The sequence below is a fragment of the Leptopilina heterotoma genome, unplaced genomic scaffold (assembly GCF_015476425.1).
Source record: "Leptopilina heterotoma isolate Lh14 unplaced genomic scaffold, ASM1547642v1 Lhet_55, whole genome shotgun sequence".
In the NCBI taxonomy this organism is placed as follows: domain Eukaryota; kingdom Metazoa; phylum Arthropoda; class Insecta; order Hymenoptera; family Figitidae; genus Leptopilina; species Leptopilina heterotoma.
The window spans coordinates 600,993-621,107 of NW_025111119.1; the positions used below are offsets into that span (position 1 = coordinate 600,993).

The window sequence follows — 20,115 nt, forward strand, 5'->3', positions numbered from 1 at the left end:
TCCTCCTTAAAAAATTTATAATTCCCTTAATTTGCAATCTTCGTTTACTATTTTTAATTAAAATGTTTCCTTTTTTCTCAATATTCAATATTTTATATATTTTTTCAATGTATAATATTAGAATAGTTGAGGAATGAGAATTTTGTCAAAATAATTAACGAAACATTTCGCTCTCTAACAAAATTTCGATGCAACTTTTTTTTTGCAAGTGAGTTTCCTGTCTTTTACTTTTATTAGCCTTGGGTCGGTAATACAGAGCAGATATTACGCGCTTTTTTTGTAAAATTTTGTCGTTATTTAAGAAAAATTTCTCGTAATTAGTAAAAATGTTGCAAGAAATAAAATTCTAGGCGCAGGGTTGGCATAAAATTTGACAGTAATTTGTATGTTTATAATAAATATTTTTGAATTTGGCGGGTAAAACTACTTTACCGATCAAGCGGTCGGTAAGTAGATATTTAGTTTACCAACTTAGGAATAAAGTAATACCAGATAGGAAACTCGATGATTTTTTTCAAAGAATATCGGAGGAAGTTAATTTCGTTTAATTATTTCGATTCCCGTAGAAAATGTCATCAAATTCCTTTTCATAATCAGAAACTTCTAATGTATGGGATGGTAATTTTAGTCCAAGGGTATTGTGATATTTGTATTTAGTTTCGGCGACATATTCATAAGGATCTGTTTCATAGGGACGATCGTCTTTTCCCTTGAAACTTTCACTGGAATCATAATTCGTCTCATCTCCATTGTCATTCAATTTTCTTCTCGATTGTCTTTTTAATCGATAGGAACGTCTAGTTGTTTCTGCCACTGGTTCCAAAGTAGTGGAACTACTCTCTGATTTAATTATTCTTCTTTTTCTCTTCTGCTTTGCTTTTAGATCATCAGACGCTGCGGCAGGTTGAACTTCTTTCGCTTTTGCAGGAGTATCAACATCCGGATTTTTTATGTACATACACTCCTCCTGACGAAGTCCATTCTCCATTACGCACTGATAGCAGGTCATTTCGTTTTTCATTGTTTTCTTGCATCTCGTTTTGTTCGCGGTTCGATCGTCCTTCAGCAATTGTTCCATTTTCGCCTGCTTCTGCGATGCTCCTAGTAGTCCAAGATCCACTTTTGCTAGTTCGGGCTGAAATGGAGAAAAATATCAATTAGCAGAGTGAAGAATTTCCGGTGAAGAAATATGGAGGTCTTACCTTTTCAGTCTCTCCAAGATAAACCGTTCGTTGTGTTTTCGTTTCGGCGGTTAGTGGAATTTTTCTAGGATAGGAAACGGTGGGTTTTAGCTCTGAAGCGTATGCGTAACTTCCTTCGGGGGATGACTCATCGGAAGTGTAACTACTACCCTCGCCGCTGTATTCTTCAGGTTCGTCTTTAGTGGGACTTCCAAAAGATTTTGATTTTGTGTAGGCAAACTTCTTGTCGTCTGGTTCATAAGAATAGGAACAGGATTCGGAATCTTCGCCTGTTTTTGGATCCTTACATACTGAGCAGATCATTGAATCTTTCTTTACTTTGTGACAGTTCTCCGATTCGGCGTTATTTAAAATTTTCTCCGATTCTGATCGAATGTATTCGACGTGTTCTGGATTGTAATCGTAATTTTGATTATTTTCTTTACTATTCTCTTCGGCCTCTTGTGATGATGATGATTCAAGACTCTCGTAACCAGAATAAGCTTCGGGATTATCGTATGCACTGTAGTCTTCTTCTTCTTCGGGCTCATCTTCAAAATTGGTGGTGAATTCTTCGGGATCGGATTCGGATACTTCCTTGTCATGTTGTCTTTCCTTCTTGTCGTGGTTTTTTTCCTTCTTCTCTTGTTTCGATGATTCCGGATAGCCAAATGACTTGGATCTGGTGAATTTGTAGACCTTCTCGTCCGGTTCGTAATTGTAGGTGCACCTTTGGGAATTACCACCAGTTTTTGGGTCTTTACAGACTGTACAGATCTCCGAATCCTTTCGAACCTGTTGGAGAGGGAAATAGAAAAGTATTTACTTAAAAGAACCACAGAAATCCGTTTGTACAACGGATATCAACAAATTAATTATCCATAAAGATCCTAACATTATCAAAAACCTATCTAATTAGTAATTCTACGTCAACTACTCTGTACTATAGCAAAAAACATTAAAAGGAATCAATTACCTGTCTACAATCCGAAGATTCAGCGGCATCCTTAACATCCTCATTGGGATTCTCCTCCAAACTTTCGACCTCTCGCTCGCTGGATTCGTGAATTGGCGCTGGTTTCTTGTCAGTAAACTTTTGGCTCTTTCTAGGTTTACCAACAGAATGGGAAGTTGAGAAGGAATAAGCTTTATCATTCGGAGCACCAATATGAGCACATTGTTCAGACTTAAGACCTGTTGTTGGATTCTTGCAAACAGTGCACACCATCGAATCTTTGTACATCTTTTGACACAATTCATTTGTTTTATGCTCAATCGCAAATTTTCTCGATGCATCAGGCAAAAAGTAATCCTGACTGAATTTGTACGGTGCTCTTGATTTATCCTCCTTTTGCAATGAAGGAACATAAGCTGTCGATACACTTGTTGCTCCATAATTATCCGATCTTCTAAATCTCGGTGGCAGTGATTTCGAACTATCCGGTGTCTTATCAGAAGAATAGGAACAGTACTCATACGTTGATCCTCTCTCAAGATCTTTACAATTATAGCAAGTCATTGCTGTTGGTTTTAATTTACCCTCGACTTTTGTTTCATTAAATTTTATTTCCTGACAATTGGGTTCAGATTTGGGTAATGATTCCTTGTTCGTAATTGTGTAGGCTTTTTTGTAATTTTTATCCTCATTGGGAATTCTTTTTGTACTGGAGTAAAAGGAATCATCTGATGATGATGATGATGGTGAATAGTGGTTGTATGTTGGAACGTAACTGGAACCGTCTTCTAGATTATCATAGGGATAGGCGTAAGTGTAGTGTGCAATTGTCTCTGATGGTTGAGATAAATATGACGGTGTATCATCCAAAAACCAAGGTTTTAGTGGAGGATATTTGGCATCGTTGAGATTTATAATCCTTTTCAATTCATGATCAATATCGGCAATCACAGTCGAAATTCCCGCTACTATTATCAAACATTTCTGAAAGAAGAACAAATTTTACAAAAGGGGTTTAAAAATGCTGAAGAAAGCGATTTGACGCGTGCGCAGTAGTGTTTCTTAAAGTTCAGACATGCGCAATAGAGTTTTTATGAAATATGACATGCGCAGTTGTATTCTATGGACTTTAAACATGCGCAAAAGTGTTTCTTGCAATTCTGACATGCGCAGTACTGTTAATTGGAATTAAAACATGCGCAGTAGAGTTTCTCGCAATTAAAACATGCGCACTAGAGTTTTTCACAATTATAACATGCGCAATAGTGTTATATGGAACAGAAACATGTGTAGTACAATTTTTCTAACCGAAAAATCGCAAAATTAAAAAAATTACATTTAAAACAAATTTTAAGTCAAGTAATAAAATAGAAAAATAAAATATTAAATTAAGAAAAATTTTAAACGTAATAAATTTTGTTAAATTAATTAATTAATTAAAGAATTAATAAATAAAAATAAAAAATAAATGAAAAAGAAATATTGAAAAATAACAAACCTTGCAGAAATCCATAATAAATGGTAACCAAACATTGGCAGATGATTTAATAAAAATTAATTAATCTCACGTTAAAGTAAAATGAATCACATCACTTTCTCATAAAATGATCGCGCGGCAAAAGGATTTGCTTTTATATTGACTTGCTTGTTCATAAGAGTGGAACAACTCTTTTAAATATCCCACCTTCAATATAAAACAATGTAAAAGTTTGAGAAAAGTGACAAATTTTTCAGCCGTGAAGTCGACAATATTTGCAATCAAGTCTCTCGATTACCGAAACAATTAGTTTTATCAAATTTTTTTTTCTATTTTTATATAATTTAGAGAGGCATGTGAATATTGAAAATAGAATTTATACTAATTGTGTGTTTTGTCAATTTGGAAAGAGATATTTCAGAAAGAAATGTTTCATTTCCAAAGTTGCTTTTATAAAAATAATTTAATTTCAAGCTGTTTTTTAAAGAAATTACTTTTATCTATTAATTTTGTAAGACTAATTTTTTAAATTATAATATTTCGTTTAATTTGAAATTTTTTTTCAATATTTCTCAAAATGAATGGAATTATTTTTGAGTAGGTATTAGTTACAAAATTAGGATAAAATAATTAAATAATAAATATATTTATCTGAATTTTCTATTATTTTAGTAAAAAAAAAGAATAAAAAAACAGGGAGACAATAACAGTGAAAGCCAGTGAGATCAATGGCCCCTCACGTCACTGAATATCGTATCAAAAAGGCGTAACACTGGAACTAACAATAAAATTATTTTCACACTTCACTTTTTTTTAGTAATAAACTCTCGACTGTTAAATAAATCGTGAAAAACGCAAAAATTACATAATTATACGGAATCAATCTCATTAATTTTTAATGCTTGAATTTTAGAAAAATTTATTTAAAAAAATATTTAAAAAATTTTTTTTTTAATTTTTTTAATTTTAAAAATTTATAAAACTATTTTTTAAAGAAATAAAAATTATGTATATAATAAAAAAAAATTAAAAATTACTTATTTAGAACTTATAATAAACAATAAAAATATTATAAAAATACATATAAATTATATTTATAATAATCTGGAAAATAAATATATTCTTTTTTTCATAATGAATATATCTAAAAATAAATGAGAAACATATTATTTTTACAATGTGAAATTACTTTTCTATTTTCATTTAATCTGGTATGATAAAATAATTTTGAAAGCGAGAAATTTTTTTAAAGAATTGCATATTTTACCGTAGTGCGTATGACGTATATATTCCGTTATATAACACAATTTTTTTTTCCTTATTTGATAGACTTTGTAATTTATTTCAAACTTGAATTTTAGTCACGAAATCTAATTTCGATCCATTGATCAATATTTTTTTTTAATTAAGAATATTAATATTATTTTATTTATTTTTAATATGCAGTATCGTTCTACTGATCGATAAAAACAAAAATTATTATAGATCAACAATAATATTTAATTTAATGTTTAATATTTATAAATTTTTATTTTTAATATGCAAAATTTAGAAAGTTGAAAAAAAATTTTTTAATTTGTTAGAAGTTTATATCACTTTGTTTATGTAACACATGCTAACTAACTGTAAAAATAACTTCTTATTAAATTATAAAATTATCATCACCATCTGTCATATTATTTAATTTTCATTATTTATTAGCATATAAAATGTGCTCTAATCAAAGACAAATTCAAATAATCTGTATTTATATTTATTTAAAAAGATATAATTGATACAGACATATTATTGACGGATTTATTCAAATAAAAATTAAATAATCAAATTATAAACATTCGCTTAAAATTCAAGAAGAGTATCACATCGAGGGGAAAATATTATTATAGTGCAAATATGTTTAATTATTATGTTCTACAAACTCTTCGCTATAAGTACCAGGCACCTGTTATCGAAAATTTTGAGTCTTGTAAAAATATTTATTTTTTCATTTTATTATTATTTATTTTATTATTTTATTATTATTTTTATTATTATTTATTATTTTTTTTATTATTTATTTTTTGTTATTTTAATATTATTATTTTAGATTATATTGTAAATAGAAGGATATTTCAATACAGAGGAAAAATTTGTTTAAACGTAATTTTCTCTCCGCGAGGAAGCAATAAAATACTCATGAAAACTTCATTTTCTTATGAATTCTCTTTATTTCCAAATAAAATTTGTGTAATAATAACAATATTATTATTATTAATAATAACTCTTTTTATTATTCATAGCCATTTTACGTGTACATGCACCGTCACAGTTACATCCAAATACATCACAAGATCCTACGCCACAAAGCCTCTTTCCTTTAGTTATTTTACTATCATAGCATACAAAGCTTACACCACCGGGGCAACATAAAGCATGACTCTCTTGAGAAAATAATAAAATTGTTACAACAAATAACAGCAAGAAAATTTTAACACTGTTCATATTTTATATTTGTCGTTGTTTTATATTTGTTGTTATGTTAGATTTGTAGTTATGTTAGAAAATTGATGTTTCAATTTTCAAAATTTTGTTGAATTGTGTACGCTTCTATATACTCTTTGACACAATTATTGTATAATTTTGTTTGCAGTTGAAAACTTTTATACCCCAGAAGTGAAGAAAAAAACAATAAAAATTTTTTTTTTCACTTATTTTAATTATCATTCGAGTGTTATAAATTAAAACCATTCTTCAGTGGCATCCACTGAAGAAAGGTTTTAATTCATTACACTCGATTGATAATTATACGAGGCATCAATAATTGATGTCATGTACTTTAATGAGGACATTAAATGTAGGGTAGAGGCACCAGTTATCAAAAAGAGTAATATTTCTTCATAATTTTCGAGTATAATTTCACTTATTAATTACACGTTGTTTTATGTTTTCTTAAAGAATTTTGACTATTTCTATCCGGAAAAAAGAAAAATAATCATATAGCAAATTTTCTATGTTTCAAAAAACTTATAATTTATGTATTGCTCATGCATCAAACAACAACAGTAGAAAATTGAGGACGAAAAAGAAACAAAAAAGATTTTTTTTCAAAACAAATAAAATAAAATATTTTAAATAACAGTTTATTTCAACCTTATGTCAATATTTCTATTTACATCATGTATTTTAAATATTCACAAAGTAAAAATATTTGATAAATAAAATTTATAGGAATACAAGAATTATAAGTATTAATACTAAGTCAAATAAAATATTGCATAATAACAACAGTAATATTATTAAAAATTTTAAATCCATAAAAGTAAAGAGGAAAAATTAAATTGTTCCTACTAAACAGTAATCAATAAATTAAAAAATATTAATTCTTAAATTCTGTATTAGGTAATATAATATTCTATAAAATCTACTATGTAGAAATTTTATGCCAAAAATTCGAACTATTTTTGCGCTAATTTCATTATATTATTTGATTTATTTTCAATGAAAAGGAATATTTTTTTTTTTAGAAAATAGAGTAGAAAATATGTCGTGATTGCTTATTATTTATATATAATATATGAAAAATTAATTATTATTATTATTCTTTAAAAGGTATTGGTCGTGGATAAACAGAAATATGTGAGATTCGTGGTTTTGGTGGCGGTGGTTTTTCAATAAACGCAACAGTTGGTGCAGCTTTAAATGGTAATTTTTTCAAAAAATTCCTCATTGCCTTCTCTGTCAATTGATATTCTTTACTTTCCTTTTTCATTAAATCCTGCGTTTTATTCTTCTTTTTATTATACAAAACTTCCACCGCCAATGTGAGCATTGCCAATGCCAATCCAATTAATGTTGCTATAAAAACTCCACCTATTTTGGATTTAAATAATTTAAAAATTTAAATTTTTGAAAAAAATATACTTTTTTATTTAAAGTATATTAATATTTATTATAATAATACATTTTCTTGAATAGAAAATAATTTCACTTTATACCTAAGCTTTCCAAAGTAATTCCTTCATTATCATCAGCATCAGGACATTGTCTTTTAAGAGTTGCATTCCAATATTTAAAATTAAGACTCTCGAAGAAGCGATCCTTTTGTAAGTCCAATATTCTGTGAAATCATTCAAATCGAATATTTTTAGAAAATTATTATTTAAATTAATTATTCAAATTATTATAAATAATTATTAAAATTATTATAAATAATTATTAAAGTTATTAAGGCTGTAAGAGATGTAAAACATTATTTGTAGTATCAAGAAATAAATTCTATTCGATTAAAGTTATTAAAAATAATTATTAAACTTACTAATTAAAAATTATTTTTAAAAAAGGTGGAAACTAATAAAAAAAAAAAAAAAAAATTTTTAAAATACATTTTTTATTTATCGAAGAAATTATAGACTAACTTTCTGCTTATTTCCTCTTGTAAGTGACTGCCTTGTTGTACAGCGATTGCATAAGGTTGTTCGGCAAAAACTTCGCCAACTTCAGTCAAAGAACAATTTAAAGTGACTCTGTACTTTATTTCCTGAGAGTCGTGAATAAAGGCAAATAACGAGTCTTTACTCTCTAAAACCTGTCATAAGAAGAAAAATTATTAGAATTTTAATTACTTGAAAATTACATTTATTTAAAAATTTCTTTAATTGTAAAATTATTCAAAAACATCAATAACTTCTTTTTTAAATAAATATTTAATCATTATTATTTTTCTGCAGGAATTAAAATTCTTCAAAACATACAAATTCAAACCTCTTTGAAATTCAACAACTTATCAGAATATTATTAGAAAACTTGAATTCAATTATTTTTTAAAGTAGTAAAATTTCTCAAAAAAAATACAATTGTTTAAAAAAATGTAATAAAATTCGTTGCAACAATTCAATTATTTTCATAAATAATAAATCGATTGTTCGGTAATTCATTTTTAAATTAATTTTTATTAGAAAATTTTAGAAGAATTCAATTATTTAAATTAAAAAATTAATAATTTATTGAATAATTGAATGTTTGTTAAAATTGAATTCTCATAAAGAATGTTATCAACAAATTTTTAAATAATTAAATTCTTTTGCCAAATTTAAAAAAATTTTTTAAAAATAATTACATTTCTCGAGGAATTTGATTTAAATTGTGTCAAAAAATAATTGAAATCCCAGCGATGAGTTTTATCACTAATGAAAATAATTAAAATTTTCCCAAAAATTTTATAATTTATAAAGAACCTTAAAATTTTGACAAGAATTTATTTTAATTTTTGAACATAATTGAATTTATGCGAAGAATTTTATTACTTTTAAAAATAATTGAATTCTTGCAACGAATTTTATTTAAGTTTATAAAAATAATTAAATTTCGGTGAAGAATTTTATTATTTATAAAAATAAATGAATTTTTGAAAAGAATTTTGTTAAATTTTTTTAAATAATTGAATTCTTGCGACGAATTTTATAAAAATTTTTCTTCAATAATTGATATTTTTTGAAAATTTTTTTGGAATTTTGTATTTTAAATAATTGAATTCCTGTGAAAATTTTATTACTTATGAAAATAATTGAATTATTTCGATGAAATTTATTAAAAATTTTGTAAATAATTGAATTCCTGTGTAAATTTTATTACTTATGAAAATAATTGAATTATTTTGAAGAAATTTATTTAAAATTTTTTAAATAATTGAATTCCTGTGAAATTTTGCCAAGAATTTTATTAAAATTTTTGAAAATAATTGAATTTCGAAGAAGAATTATTGAAGAATTGAATTATAAAAATCTACTTAAATAATTGGTTTTTTTCGAGAGTAAGTATCGTTTAGACACAAAAAAAAAAAAATAATGAAAAAAAATATTTGTTTCTTTCTATTTATATATTAAAAAAAAAATATTTGTAAATTATTTTTTTTTTAAATTTTTTATTCTCGAATTGAAATTTAAAAAAAAATAAAATAAAATAAAATTGATTTTTTTTTTTTTTTTTTTTTTTTTTTTTTTTTAATGAAATATTACGAAAATTCTGTTTTAAATAATTGAATTCTTGTGAAAATTATTTTAATTTTTGAAATAATTGAATTCCTGTGAAAATTTGATTACTTATGAAAATAATTAAATTATTTCGAAGAAATTTATTAAAATTTTGTAAAGAATGGAATTCCTGTGAAATTTTGACAAGAATGTTATTAAAATTTTTAAAAGTAATTGAATTTCGAAAAAGAATTTTAATATTTATAAAAATAATTGAATTTCGAAGAAGAATTTTATTATTTATAAAAATAATTGAATTTTTGAAAAGAATTTAAAAATTTTTTTTTAAATAATTGAATTTTTACGACGAATTGTATAACATTTTTTAAAAATAATTGATATTTTTCGAAAAATATTATGAAATTTTGTATTTTAAATAATTAAATTTTGTTAAGAATTTCGTTATTTTTAAAGATAATTTAAATTTTGATGAGAATTTTTAAAAAAATTTTGAACATATAATTGAAATTCTTCGAAGAATTTTTGTAGCTTTTGAAAATAATTGAATTTTTGGAATCATTTGTAACTTTTTCAAATTTGAATTTTTTTTTTTTTAGTATTTTTAACTATAAAATTCTTCTAATAATCTAGTATTTATGAAAATTGTAAAAAATTATTCATTAAATAATTTTTAAATCATAATTTTATGAAAGTTCTTTAAAAATTAAGTTATTTCAAAAGAAATTATTGTAAGTTATAGAAAAAATTGAAGGTTTTGCATTAAAATTCGTGATAATTTCATAGTTTACGAGGCAAACAAAAAAAAACACAAAAATTCAGAGTTTTCTCATGAATTTTAAAAATTATATTTTTCCAGTACTTTTACTAAAAATCTCCGATTTTTCCCTGATTTCCCTGACCAATTTTACTTTTCCTGACTTTTCCCTGACCTGTGACAACCCTGTAAGAATTCCACCACATAGAACTTGTAGCCCTAGGAACTTTGATTATTATAAATAAACAAATACAAATTCTTTTAAGAAATTTGTTACAAAAATTTAGATAAAAAAAAAATTTTTTAAAATAAAAATTTAGAAATTTGTTATTTGTTACCTTCTTAAAACCTTCTTCAGTTGAATTTAATAATCCCGCCTGATTTATCGACTGAAGAATATGACCATATTGTTCTTTAATTGGATAGTCCCATACCCTGTACTCCACTTGATCTGTTGTACTATTCAATGTCATTTCCTTCCAAACTCTAAAAATATTTTTTTTTTTTTTAAATTTTTCTTAATAGAAAGAATTTAGGTCTTAAGTGACAATGATTTACTTATAAAGTTTCTCTTCTGCATTCTTCATATTTTTGAAGTATTGATAAATTGTCGAATTCGTCAGAACCGAGTAATTTATTCGCGATTGTCGAGCCAATTGTTCCAGCGATTGTACGGGTGACTGGAAAAAAATTCAGTTTAATAACAATTTAAAATTTTCTTCTGTAGGATTCGGTATTTTTTTTTTTTTTTTTTTTTTTTTTTTTTTTTTAAATTAACAAACCTGCATTCGTTCGACGGTGAGAAATGCGGCTAAATTGGCAGTGAATGTGGCTAACATTAAAACGACAAATAGCCAATAGGCCGCAACAAGTGTACGACTTGAAAGAGCTTTTGGTGCCTCTCCTCCACCTTGCGGTGTAAATGATGTTAGAGCAAACCAAAAACTTTCCTTTAGTGTAAATTGCCTGCAAGAAATGAAAAAAGAATTTATAACACGTACTTTGTTACAATTTTTAAGTTCAAAAACTGATAGATATAAAAATTAGTTTTTATAAAAAAAAAAAAAAAAAAAAAAAAATTTAAAAAAATTTAAAAAATTAGTTTATACACATAAATATGGTAAAACGGATGCTAAAAATATTCTTTATTATAAAAACAACCAACCTGCAGGGATATGGATAGAGTTTTTTATTATTTCTTGCACTGTAAGGCGAATATTTATCTAAAAACCATATCATCACGGCTGTTAGTGTCAAAGCGCCAACAATGCTCAACCAAACTTCCACCCTTAAGACGGTCATGAATTTAAAAAGTGACGTCTCTCTTTCTGGCTTTCGCATAACTGGAAAAAAAAGTTTTTTTCATTAACAATTTTAATTAAAAATTAATTAAAAAAAAATTTCTTTTTTTTAATTATACATGTACGTAAATTATTATAAAATGATTAGTAATTATTAAAATTATAGTTATCCAACTACTTTTTTATTTTTAAATATGAAATCTTCAATTCAAAAACTGTTTCTAATTAAATTATTTGATACCAATTAAAATTCCCGATTGTTCGAAATAGGGAGCAACAAAATCGATGACTTCCTCCCTTTCAGATGTCATTGTCAATGCCGCGACGGCAATATCGGTTTCCTGATGAATAAAGAAAAAAATATATATTCATATTAAAAAAGAACATTACATTTTATATGAATTACAAGTGCGAGCAGCACCGTTTGTAGGTATACTTTCTCCACAGTTAAGTAAATCTTTTTGCTACATTTCAGGCGTTCGTTTAAAATTAAAACTTTATAAAAAAAATTTCAATTTTAAACTACAATTAATAATTTTTTCAATTTCTATTATAATTTATTAATTTTAATTTAATTATATTGCAAATTAATTTAATATAATTTAGTCTAATTATAATATAAATTAAAATACGAGTTTAAAATATTATATAACTAATTTAAAAAAAAATTTAATTTTTATAAATATTAATTCTCATATGAAAAATTATTAATAATCTCCTACCCCCTTTGATAAATCACCAACTAAGCCAGTCCAATCGCCATTGGCGGTTTTCGCTCCAAATTCTCTATCGTCAGGAACAACGAGATCATATTCAAAATCCATTTCTTCTGCCAATTTCTCTATCAAATCGATGCAATATCCAGACCAAACAGTTTTACCATTTGCATCCGTTTCCCCTACTGTCCATGGAATGGCCTTGAGAATTTAAATTTCAAAAGATTTATTTTTCCCCTATTTTTCCTTTTAGCAAAATTAATTAATTAATTCAATTTATTTTGTTAAAAAAAATTTTCACAAGAATTCAATTATTTAAAATATAAAATTAATTATCGAGTACGAAGCCTGGAGTTGTAGTATGGGAGAAGCTATCTGATTGGTGCGCGCTCTTACCGTTCCCCCCTCCACTCAGAAAAATGAGTGTCAGTAGGCATTGATGGGAGGAGACATTAAACGTGAGTTAGTGAATAATAAATAAATAAATAACAAAATAGAGAAAGACTTTTTCACTTTGTCAAAAATTTTCCATTTCTGTCTATAAAAAAATAAAAAAATAATAATAATAAAAAATAAAAAAAATAATAGAAATAATAATGAAATCTCTATAACATACCGGTGCCGTTCCAATACGAAAATAACGTTTAGCAGCAACTATTTCTTGATCAGGAAGTGCCTTAACATTACCACTTTTTGTCCAAGTTGCAATATTTGTCACGCCACCTCGTTGTAAAATATTTATCTCAATTTCTGCATTATAAGCTATTAACAATTTTTCACTATCAAAATAAAATTTATCCGATTGTTTCAATTCCTGAAATTAGCGAATGAAAATTATAATTAATTATTCATTGCCGACTTTTCAAATTAAAAAATTTTGTCTTTAGACAAACACGCAATTTTTTCGGTACAAATGAAAACAATTTTGAAAGAAAAAATTCAAACTTTTCAAAAAATTGAAAAAGGGGTTTTTTTAAAATTATTTATTGCAGTTATTTTCTTACCACATTTACTTGATCAAAAAATATTGATGTAATATTCTTAGATGATTGTGCGGTGGGATTTTTACAATCTCCCTTTATTGGTGAACCAGTGTCGATATTTTTCAAAATTTTAATTATAAATTCAATGAGGCGTTGAAAATACATTGATGATATCTAAAATGTAATCGAGTTGATAGTTTAAGTTTTTTGACAAATAACTTTAGAAATTTTATTTATATGCATAAATAAGTAGATATTTTATCTATTGGATAATTTTATATAAATCGAATTTATATTTTAACTGAGAATTTAAAATTTATTAATTTACTTTCTTATCCTTGGAACAGTCACAGATGGATGAGGTTGAATTTGAATCTGTCTGCGACAATAGACGACAGCAAACTTCGTCTTTCATATTTAATGTCGTGATTGTAAAATTAATTCTCTCCATTTCATTTTGCGGTTTGTAATATTTAAAATTTCTATATCGAAAATCAGTGAACACGAGATTCCAAGTTCCATTTCTCGTCACCAATTTCCCATCCAGTGCCTTTTTTTTGAAAAAATCATTTAATTAAAAAATAAAAAAAGTACTGGATAAAAAATAATAGTTTACTTTTATTTTAAAAATTATAAAAAAAAATTAATTTAAAAAGACATGTCTGAATCAAATGAAAATTTTAAATCAAAGAATAAACATTTTCTATGCTAGAGAAAATAGAAAATAAAAATTACAAACCGTTTTAAATAAAGTTCCCATATTTTCCGTACTCGCATAAATTACATAGTAAGAAGGCAAAGGCCTCATATTAACAATTTTTTCAACTTGCTTTTGCGAAAAGTCATCAATGACAACTAATCTGATGATTGAATTTCCAATCAAATAGTAAAGAGTCTCGTTTAGTTCTAAATTTATAAAAAAATGTATGTTATATTATATACTTAACTTTTTAACTATTTAATTTTTCTAAAAATATTATTTTATATTTTTTATTAAATATAAAATTACAGGGTTGCCACAGGTCAGGGAAGAAGTGAAAATTTCGTCTGGCAATCAGGGAAAAATAAAATTAATTATTTGTGTCAACACTGAATTAAAGCATTATCAATTTATAACCAATTATAAAAAATAAGGCACTTTACTATTTATTTTATTTTAAATAAGTTCTGAGAAAAATATTATTACCTTTTTCATTTTCGAATATTAATGCTGAATCGGTGGTGTTTTTCATATAAAGTAAATCATCCATTGCTTGTACAAAGGGACTTATGCTTACGTCACCTCGTACGTAGACAATACCTTGGGACGAGGCAATTTTTTTTAATTTATCCCAACCCGTCCAAGTAAAGTCAATTATCAATGTTATTCCACCGGACAAGTATTGACATACTAAATAATTAAATTAAAATTACTAAAAAGAGGCAGAATTATTTTTAAACTTAAGTGCCTCGATCTAGTAAAGTATATCTGGAATCAAGCGACTATTAAAATTTAGAAAATAGTAATTGAAAAACTCAAGTACTTTTGCGCGGGACTAAACGTTTTATCACCGCATCGTAGCGGAGTGCAGAATGAAGTCCGCTCCTGCGAACGCCTACTTATATACCCGGCGCAGGGCGTGAGTGATTGGCTGACGCGGACGCGAGAGGGGAGCCTACTCCCACCCGTACAGTGGGTCCGCTCAGTGCACGCGCGGGGACGAAGTTGTGCAGACTAACTACAAAGTTAGCACAGTGCCAATCAAATAATACTATTTGACTATTTTATTATTTATTATTGAATATTTAATATTATTTATTCAAGAAATAAATTCAAATAAATTATTTACAGAAATGTAAGTATGTTCCTGTAAATCATCTACAAATCTAAATCCGAAAATAGAACTAGCAAAATTACACAGAATATTCGCAATAATTATTTATTCTACCTATAATCGAACCTATCATTTTTTTAATATTATCATTTATTTCTAGACTATAATATTCATGCACACTAACCTTGTTGATAACTGGCGTCTACATTCTCCCTATCAACTTCAATTGTCTTTGCCTCAAGTTTCAATTGATTAGTTCCTGCATCTTTTTCGCTCCTCGGAAGAATTTCGTTTAGTGCCCCTAATAGAGTAGAATCTGGCTTTTCCATCACTACAACTGTAAGTAATTAATTAAAATATTAATTTTTTTTAACAATTAAAGCACAGTAAACTTTTCTTTTCGCAGGACTGCTGTAAATTATTTTATTTTTGTTAATTATTATATTTATTCATAATTAAACTTTTATAATCCTTATTAATAAAATCAGATGTCTGTCTGTACATTGCTTAAAACTTCAAAATGTTAACATGATTAGTTATTATGGACATCAGAGATTCCAAAAATGTTCTTAAAAAATTTAATGTATGTATGTATGTATGTATGTATGTATGTATGTATGTATGTATGTTTGTCTGTCACAAAAACTTTGTACCCCAATCACACAAAAACATGTGAATCGATTTAAGTCCAACTTGGTAGGTTATTAGGTATTGACCCAAGGAAGGTTTATAAATTTACAGATTTAAAAAATATTAATTAGAACGGGAGATATTCAATTTTTTCAAAAAATTCAAAAAATCGAAAATTTCAAAATTTTACATTTTTTTATGGATTGCTTTTAAACTTTCTATATTTGAGTATTACATGTTATTTGGTCACATTTTAGCATAATTTTTCAAAAAATACTATTCTACAACTAAGATGTAAATATAAAAATATTTTCAAAAACTTGAAAAATGGAAAATTTCACAATTTTTAATGGATAGCTTTTAAACTTTCTAAAAATGAATATTATATGTTATTTAGTCAGATTTTATCATAATTTTGCAAAAAATACTATCCTACAAGAAATATAAAAAAATTTTCAATATATCAAAAAATCGATACTAATTACTATATGAAGTATAATTCAGTAGTATTTTTGGAGTCTCTGATTAATATTTTGATGTCAAAATAGTGCAATTCAAAATTATTTATCAAATCAATCTAATATTTTCAAGAAGTTCAGAAATATTGAAAATGGAAATTTTTTATGATTAAAATGATTTCGCAGGATGTCAAGAATTGTAAGTCACCTGTGATACAATACAAGCATATTATGCCACTAGGCAAAAACTTACATGTTAAAACGTTTTTTCATTTTAACTCTAGATTTAACTTTAAGAGATGTTTTGAGCAATGTAAAGACAAAAGTTAACACGGTGTCTATTTTTGTTTAACAAAATTCCCTGCTTTGTCCAAACTTTTCACGGTTTATCTCTTTTTTGTCAAATTTAAATTTACTTGATTTTATCCATAAATAAATCTACAAATGGCTATAAAAATTTACTTATTTTATGAAAATACTGTTTCTTAAGTTCATATAAATTTAGATTGTATTACTTGCTGTCGTACAGTTTTCTGTTTATACTAATACATTTAACTGGGTATCTACCAAACGGGAAAAACTGTAAAAAGCTGGGAATATGCCGAACCGGGAATTTTCCTATCAAATTAAGAAAAAGTTTCATTATATTAATTCGCTTTTAAAAAATTGCTTTTTACTTCAATTTTTATTGATGTATAATATTTATGAAAACAGACCCGAGTCAAAATTTAAGCCCTACTTTCAGCCTAAAATTTAGGTCTTATGTTAGGTTTTAGCAGTCGTAACGTAGGGTCTACTTGCGATACAATTAGTTCCAATTAGACTCTACTATAACTCCAAAAACTGTATGGAAAATTTAATTTTTTTAATACATTAATTAAAGTACTACAAATTGATAAATATTGTTCTCTGCATTTGAATTGGTTAAAATAACTAATTTGATAACAAAAAGTCAATCACTGATTCAAATAGTAATATTTTCCTACTAAAATATCTATAATGGTAACTAATTATTATTTTTTTCCGGTCAAATTAAATTCCCTAGCTATTTCCTGATTTTCCAGATTGGTAGAAACTTAAATGTATTGGTAGAAACTATAACCCGTCGAAGACGGGTACGACAGCTAGTTATAATAATATTATTGTATTATAATTATAATATTTTAATAGTTATGTTTTACAATTGTAAAACATAAGTAACTACATAAGTAAGTAAATTTTACAATTTGTTAATAAAAATTATATTAAAGAGAATCTGGCACAATTAGACATAGAAAACTTTTTAAAAAATTTCATTTTTAGAAACATTTTATATATTTAATATAATTATTTTTAATTTCAGAGAAAAATTGCAGAGTGACAACGGTGGATAATTGCTGTGAAAAAGGACAAAAATTCAATGAGATGTTAAAAATTTCAACTAGCATTTCAATCCTAAGTTTACCAGTTTATTCTTTGGGTAAGTTTTACAATTTTTCGAGTATGTAGATTTTGTAATCTGTAAAAAAAAATTTATTTAAAAAAAACCTGGCGCAATCAGGCATAGACAACTACACAATATGACCAATGTATTCTTTGACTGTTTTACAATTTTCCGTGTAAGTATATTTTTGTATTCTTTAAAAAAAAATATTTATTTAAAACAAACCTGGCGCAATCAGGCATTATTAACTAAAAATTAATTGAAAAATAGAAATTAATATTTAATATACATAACTTTAAAGGTTACTTCTTTTTTTATAGTTCAATTATAGTAATTAATTTAATTTTTCCGAGAAGGATATGAATTTTTAAATAATATGTAATAAAACAGTATTAATTTAGATGAAATCAAATTTTTTTAATAAGTAATTATTTATAACAATTATCAAACTTGTAAAAATTTACAAAAAGAAAAAAATATTTAAAAAGTTTTACCTAATTTTTTTAATAATAATAATGTGTCAAAAGATATGTAAACAAAATAACTGCAAAATTCAATATACGGAAGAATTTAATATTAATATAAATTATTGAAATAAAACTGACCACAAAAGGACAATAACAATAATAATAAGGACAGCTGTTATTGTCCATTTGTGATCGTTTTTATTTGAATAATTTAATATCAAAGGACGTTAAAGATTATTATTATAAATATAAATTATACTAACGATTTCTACACTAAAATATTTTTAGAACTAAATTTTATTTACTGAAATATTTTTCTTTTTTTCTTATGTGAATGTTAATTAATTTTCATGACTCGACTTAATTTTAATTTTTTTCTAAATAAAAAGTGAGAATGCTTGTTAGAAATTTCGATTAGGCTAATGAATAAATAGAAACAACAAAAATTATGTTTATATGTATATGAGGTAGGAAATAAGAAGACAAATTTATCAACGATTGTTGATAAAGTGTGTCAATGTACAATTTCATTAATACTATACGTAATAAGGGAGAGAGAAAAAATAAATTTTATTTCCTAATAAATATATTTCAGTCCTTTCGAAATATATAATAAACATAAAAAAAATTATAAACAAAAAAATATTTTTATCTGAAATAAAATTTTTTAAACAAATTATTATTTATCTATTAGTAATATTTAATTTTAACTTTTTTTAATACACGGTTTATTTTTGATTTTACTTTTTTTAAAATAACTAAAAAATTGTATAATTTTCTATTGCATTGTTATTCATATTTATTTCGTTTGTTTTAGTATAGCAAAAATTACGAAATTTATAATAATAACGATAAATTTGGAGACTAATAAATATTTTTTTAAAGTAATAAGAATAAAGAAAATAACAGTTAATAGTAATAATTGTTAATAAAATAAATAAACAAATTAATAAAAATAAGTGAAGAATAATAAAATTATATAAATTAATTTTTATATTTTAAATTTTTGTAGTTTATAGTTTTTTATTACGAATATTTCTGGTCGTTTGAAATTTAAATAAATCAAAACTTTTAAAAATAATAAAAATAGATCTCAAAAATCTGAATGTTAATTAAAATTAACTTTCGTAAAATTTAAATAATTATAAAAATTAAATTAATGAAAAAAAAATTCAAAAAAAAAAAATTCAATTCAAGTGTAAAATAATAACTAAATTATTTATGAATAAAGTGAAATAGGAATTTAAAAAATAAAAAAAGAAGTAATTGAACAAATTTTTTTGTACTCACGTAATGTTACATATTTTTGTGAATAAATACCAGGTAGAAAAAATATAAAAACTGGTAATAACGATTTTTTATTTGACAACATTGTCATATGAAAGTGGCGTTTTTTGTAAGGAATTTGATACTACACTAAATAGTATAACAGGAGTCTTCCTTGTACATACCTGTTCGATGGAACATGGGGTTCTTTAATAACGACGCGTGCGCTACCGTCAGGAACTCTGCTTATAAATTTTTTATCACTATAACCATTAAATCATAACCCTGTACCTACAATGTACACACTCACAAAATCTAAATGTATGTATATCACATGTCTCTATGTGGTCAATAAATTCATAATTTTTTTTATTCATATATATATATATATATGTCACCTAACTCCATATGAACATCGTTTAGCCGCAACGTCTCTTTGAGTTTGAAAATTGTTTTCTATAATGTACAATTATACCTAACTCTTTTTAACTTTGGAAAATGTTTTTTTTTTATTTTAAAGAGCATATTTATTTTATAGTCAATTTTACAAAATTTCTAATTGTTTCAATTAGTTTTTAAATTATTTTCGGGAATTCAAGTATATCTTAAATTTTAAATTACCATTTATCAAGAACCTGTAATCTTTTCAGAATTTTTTAATTAAATCTTTCAAATTTCAATCATTTTTGTAAAATAAATATTTAAATAGGTTCCTTAAAAT

At 25.2% G+C, this 20,115-nt stretch overlaps 2 protein-coding genes across 4 annotated transcripts; both read right to left on the reverse strand.

The window, feature by feature from the left end:
• Positions 1 to 68: 68 nt before the first annotated feature.
• On the reverse strand, positions 69 to 3,760 carry LOC122508655. Its single transcript, XM_043622131.1, has 4 exons — positions 3,635 to 3,760; positions 2,158 to 3,120; positions 1,203 to 1,976; positions 69 to 1,135 (listed from the first exon to the last, which is right to left on the reverse strand). The coding sequence occupies exons 1-4, from the start codon at positions 3,647 to 3,649 to the stop codon at positions 545 to 547; spliced, it is 2,343 nt and encodes a 780-aa protein (XP_043478066.1). The 5' UTR covers positions 3,650 to 3,760; the 3' UTR covers positions 69 to 544.
• A 3,384-nt stretch (positions 3,761 to 7,144) lies between these two features.
• Positions 7,145 to 19,704, reverse strand: LOC122508654 (ionotropic receptor 25a). 3 transcript variants are annotated; one of them, XM_043622130.1, is made up of 16 exons: positions 19,580 to 19,704; positions 15,335 to 15,487; positions 14,523 to 14,726; positions 14,076 to 14,242; positions 13,665 to 13,886; positions 13,358 to 13,510; positions 12,970 to 13,167; positions 12,360 to 12,554; positions 11,879 to 11,978; positions 11,502 to 11,679; positions 11,119 to 11,302; positions 10,895 to 11,016; positions 10,675 to 10,822; positions 8,008 to 8,177; positions 7,588 to 7,709; positions 7,145 to 7,462 (listed from the first exon to the last, which is right to left on the reverse strand). In XM_043622130.1, exons 1-16 carry the CDS (start codon positions 19,593 to 19,595, stop codon positions 7,188 to 7,190), a joined length of 2,607 nt encoding a protein of 868 aa, XP_043478065.1. In that variant the 5' UTR covers positions 19,596 to 19,704; the 3' UTR covers positions 7,145 to 7,187. The 3 variants fall into 3 exon arrangements, 2 of the variants coding, with proteins under 2 accessions (XP_043478065.1, XP_043478064.1); XM_043622129.1 differs by lacking the exon at positions 19,580 to 19,704 and adding an exon at positions 19,419 to 19,553; XR_006302258.1 differs by lacking the exons at positions 8,008 to 8,177; positions 19,580 to 19,704 and adding an exon at positions 19,419 to 19,553 and having other exon boundaries at positions 7,325 to 7,462.
• Between the last annotated feature and the right edge of the window lie 411 nt (positions 19,705 to 20,115).

Excerpts from the sequence above, each read along its gene's own strand:
- LOC122508655 (XM_043622131.1), bottom strand. Across the intron at positions 1,977-2,157 it reads AATCTTCGGATTGTAGACAG|GTTCGAAAGGATTCGGAGAT; the intron begins GTAATTGATTCC and ends CCTCTCCAACAG. Across the intron at positions 1,136-1,202 it reads ATCTTGGAGAGACTGAAAAG|CCCGAACTAGCAAAAGTGGA; the intron begins GTAAGACCTCCA and ends TCTCCATTTCAG.
- LOC122508654 (XM_043622129.1), bottom strand. The coding sequence starts at position 19,506 with ATGACAATGTTGTCAAATAAAAAATCGTTATTACCAGTTTTTATATTT. Across the intron at positions 11,680-11,878 it reads ACAATCGGGAATTTTAATTG|TTATGCGAAAGCCAGAAAGA; the intron begins GTATCAAATAAT and ends TTTTTTTTCCAG. Across the intron at positions 11,017-11,118 it reads TCACCGTCGAACGAATGCAG|TCACCCGTACAATCGCTGGA; the intron begins GTTTGTTAATTT and ends ATTTTTTTCCAG.